This window comes from Condylura cristata, unplaced genomic scaffold (assembly GCF_000260355.1).
Source record: "Condylura cristata isolate star-nosed mole 26May11 unplaced genomic scaffold, ConCri1.0 scaffold00009, whole genome shotgun sequence".
Lineage (NCBI taxonomy): Eukaryota > Metazoa > Chordata > Mammalia > Eulipotyphla > Talpidae > Condylura > Condylura cristata.
The window spans coordinates 21,274,038-21,276,106 of NW_004567110.1; the positions used below are offsets into that span (position 1 = coordinate 21,274,038).

At 62.5% G+C, this 2,069-nt stretch overlaps 1 protein-coding gene across 2 annotated transcripts in view; it reads left to right on the top strand.

The window, feature by feature from the left end:
• Positions 1-464: 464 nt before the first annotated feature.
• The window catches only part of RSPO2 (R-spondin 2), a 125,897-nt gene continuing 124,292 nt past the window's right edge, over positions 465-2,069 (top strand). The window contains exons 1-2 of one of the 2 annotated variants that reach the window (XM_012723078.1): positions 465-978; positions 1,315-1,570. In XM_012723078.1, coding sequence (XP_012578532.1) covers positions 1,477-1,570 — 94 coding nt within the window. In that variant the 5' untranslated portion in view covers positions 465-978; positions 1,315-1,476. The remainder of the gene's footprint in view (positions 979-1,314; positions 1,571-2,069) is intronic. The other variant, XM_004679653.2, reaches the window with a different exon arrangement.

Consider the following 2,069-nt stretch of genomic DNA (forward strand, 5'->3'; position numbering starts at 1 on the left):
GCAGAAACTATTGGAAACACTTTCATTCCTTAAACTGATAACCGATCTTCCAGCGAAACGAAGCCAAGACTTGAAAAGTGGCAGAGGTGTGTCGTCTTTCGAGACGCGGCTTAAGTTAAAACTCCGCTTGTCAAAAGCAGCAGTCCAGGCTGGGAACCCAGGAGCGAAAGTCTTGGAGAAGCCAACAGTCAGATTCTCCCGCAGGAAGACGGGTTGAGGTTGAAACTGACCCGAGAGACCCCAAGAGGACTCCTTGGGGGCGAAGACAGCCGGGCTCCGCGGGCCAGCCGGGTCAGGGGGCACCCTCACCCCAAGTCCATGACGGGTTAGCTACTCACTCCCGGAAAGCCCGGAGGGGATTCGCCAGGGGTTCAGCCGGTGGAGGCTGTCAGCGCGCTTTAGGACCTCAGGGAAACCCGAGACTTTCTGGCTTTAGGACCCAGGAACTCCAGGGCAGCCTGGGTTTAGATACCTTGGATCATAGCACCACCTACTTATAGAAGCATCCCGAGCCTCAACCCACTGCATCTCCTCGGAAAGTGCGTTAGCCACATCCCTCCGGTCTCTCGGGAGCCCTCGGTCTCTTTCCGCCAGTGAAGGGCGCAGTCCTAGCAGTGAAGTGACTGGAGAGAGCCCGGGAAGCGGCACACTTGGATAGGGACCCAGAGAGGGAGCGCGGGCGTGCCCCTCGCCGGAGGATCGCACTGACGGGCGGGGACTCAGCATCCTCGCGGCTGCGGACGCGCCCGCTCTCCGCGCCTCTGCCAGGCGCTGCTAGCCCGAGCACCTCCGCGCACCCCAGCCCGACGGCGGCGGCCAGAAGCCGGGAGCTGCCAGGCGCTGCAGGCGGGTTTCAGCAAACTTTTCCCCAGCCCACGTGCTAGCGAGGCGGCTCGTCCCCTCCAGCCGGGATGGAACGCCGCGCCTAGGCACGCCGAGCCGGGCACGGTAGGCGACCGAGCGGGCTTCCGCGCCAAGGTACCTCACCGCAGGACCCAGAGGGCTACAGGGCGCCCCTAGGACCTCGCGCGCTCAGAGCCTGCGGAGCGCTTTCCTTTCCCCGGAGCGTCTGCGGCGCAGCGCCCTTTCCCCCGGGTGGGAGCTGGAGCTCCGCAGAGGTTGCTAATTCACTGATTGTGGCCACCTTGCTCGCAAGTCGCCGGCAGCTGCGCGCTCAGGCTTAGGCTGCGCCCTGCGCGTGCCAGGCAGAGGTTCCCTTCCCCCGCCCGCCCCTTCTTAAATCGGGACGCTCGAGGGGCAGCTGCTCCGCCGGGGCTTTTCCACCCACCACCGGTTTCTCGTGTTGTCTCTCAGGTTCCAGTACGCGAGATGGTGCTGGCGCGGAACTGACAGGCGAGGCCCTGGGGCTAGCGGCTACTCGGCGTCTTTCCCGGCTGCGCGGTCCGCGCCGCCTGCTCGCAGGAGCCCTTCAGCTCCCCGACTTTGAGAGGCGTCTTTCCCAGCCCAACCGCCCAGATGCAGTTTCGCCTCTTCTCCTTTGCGCTCATCATCCTGAACTGTATGGATTACAGCCACTGCCAAGGCAACCGCTGGAAACGCAGTAAGCGAGGTGGGTCGCATCGGCTGGAGGTGCGTGGGGTCAGGGTGGGGGGCGGGTCGCGGCACTGCTCTGGCAAGGGGGCTCAGATGGGCAGGACCTTGCCCTACACCCCAGCGCTTGCGCCCCACGGATCCCACTTTCCGCGCCTCAGAACGCTGCAGAGCACAGTCTTTCGACCGTCAAAAAGCGCGGCCAACGGGAGCGAGGCGCGCAGGGAGGGGAGCGCGCCCGGAGTCCGGTGGCGCTCGGGGTTAAGCTTGCGGTCCCTGCAGTCATTAGCACTTCCCACTCCTGAACTATTTTTTTCTCGTTTACTGTTGCTTTTCTTATCTGGCATCCATTTGTTGTTGGTGCTCTCCTGTCTCTTTGTCTTTCTTTTTTAGTTCTCAATCATCTCTCCTGCAGCTCATCTGTCTTTTCCACCCAAGTGCGCCCCAAATTCTTAGTGCATGGCCTAGCACTGTGCACCTCAGAGGTGTGTGTGTGTGTGTGTGTGTGTGTGTGTGTG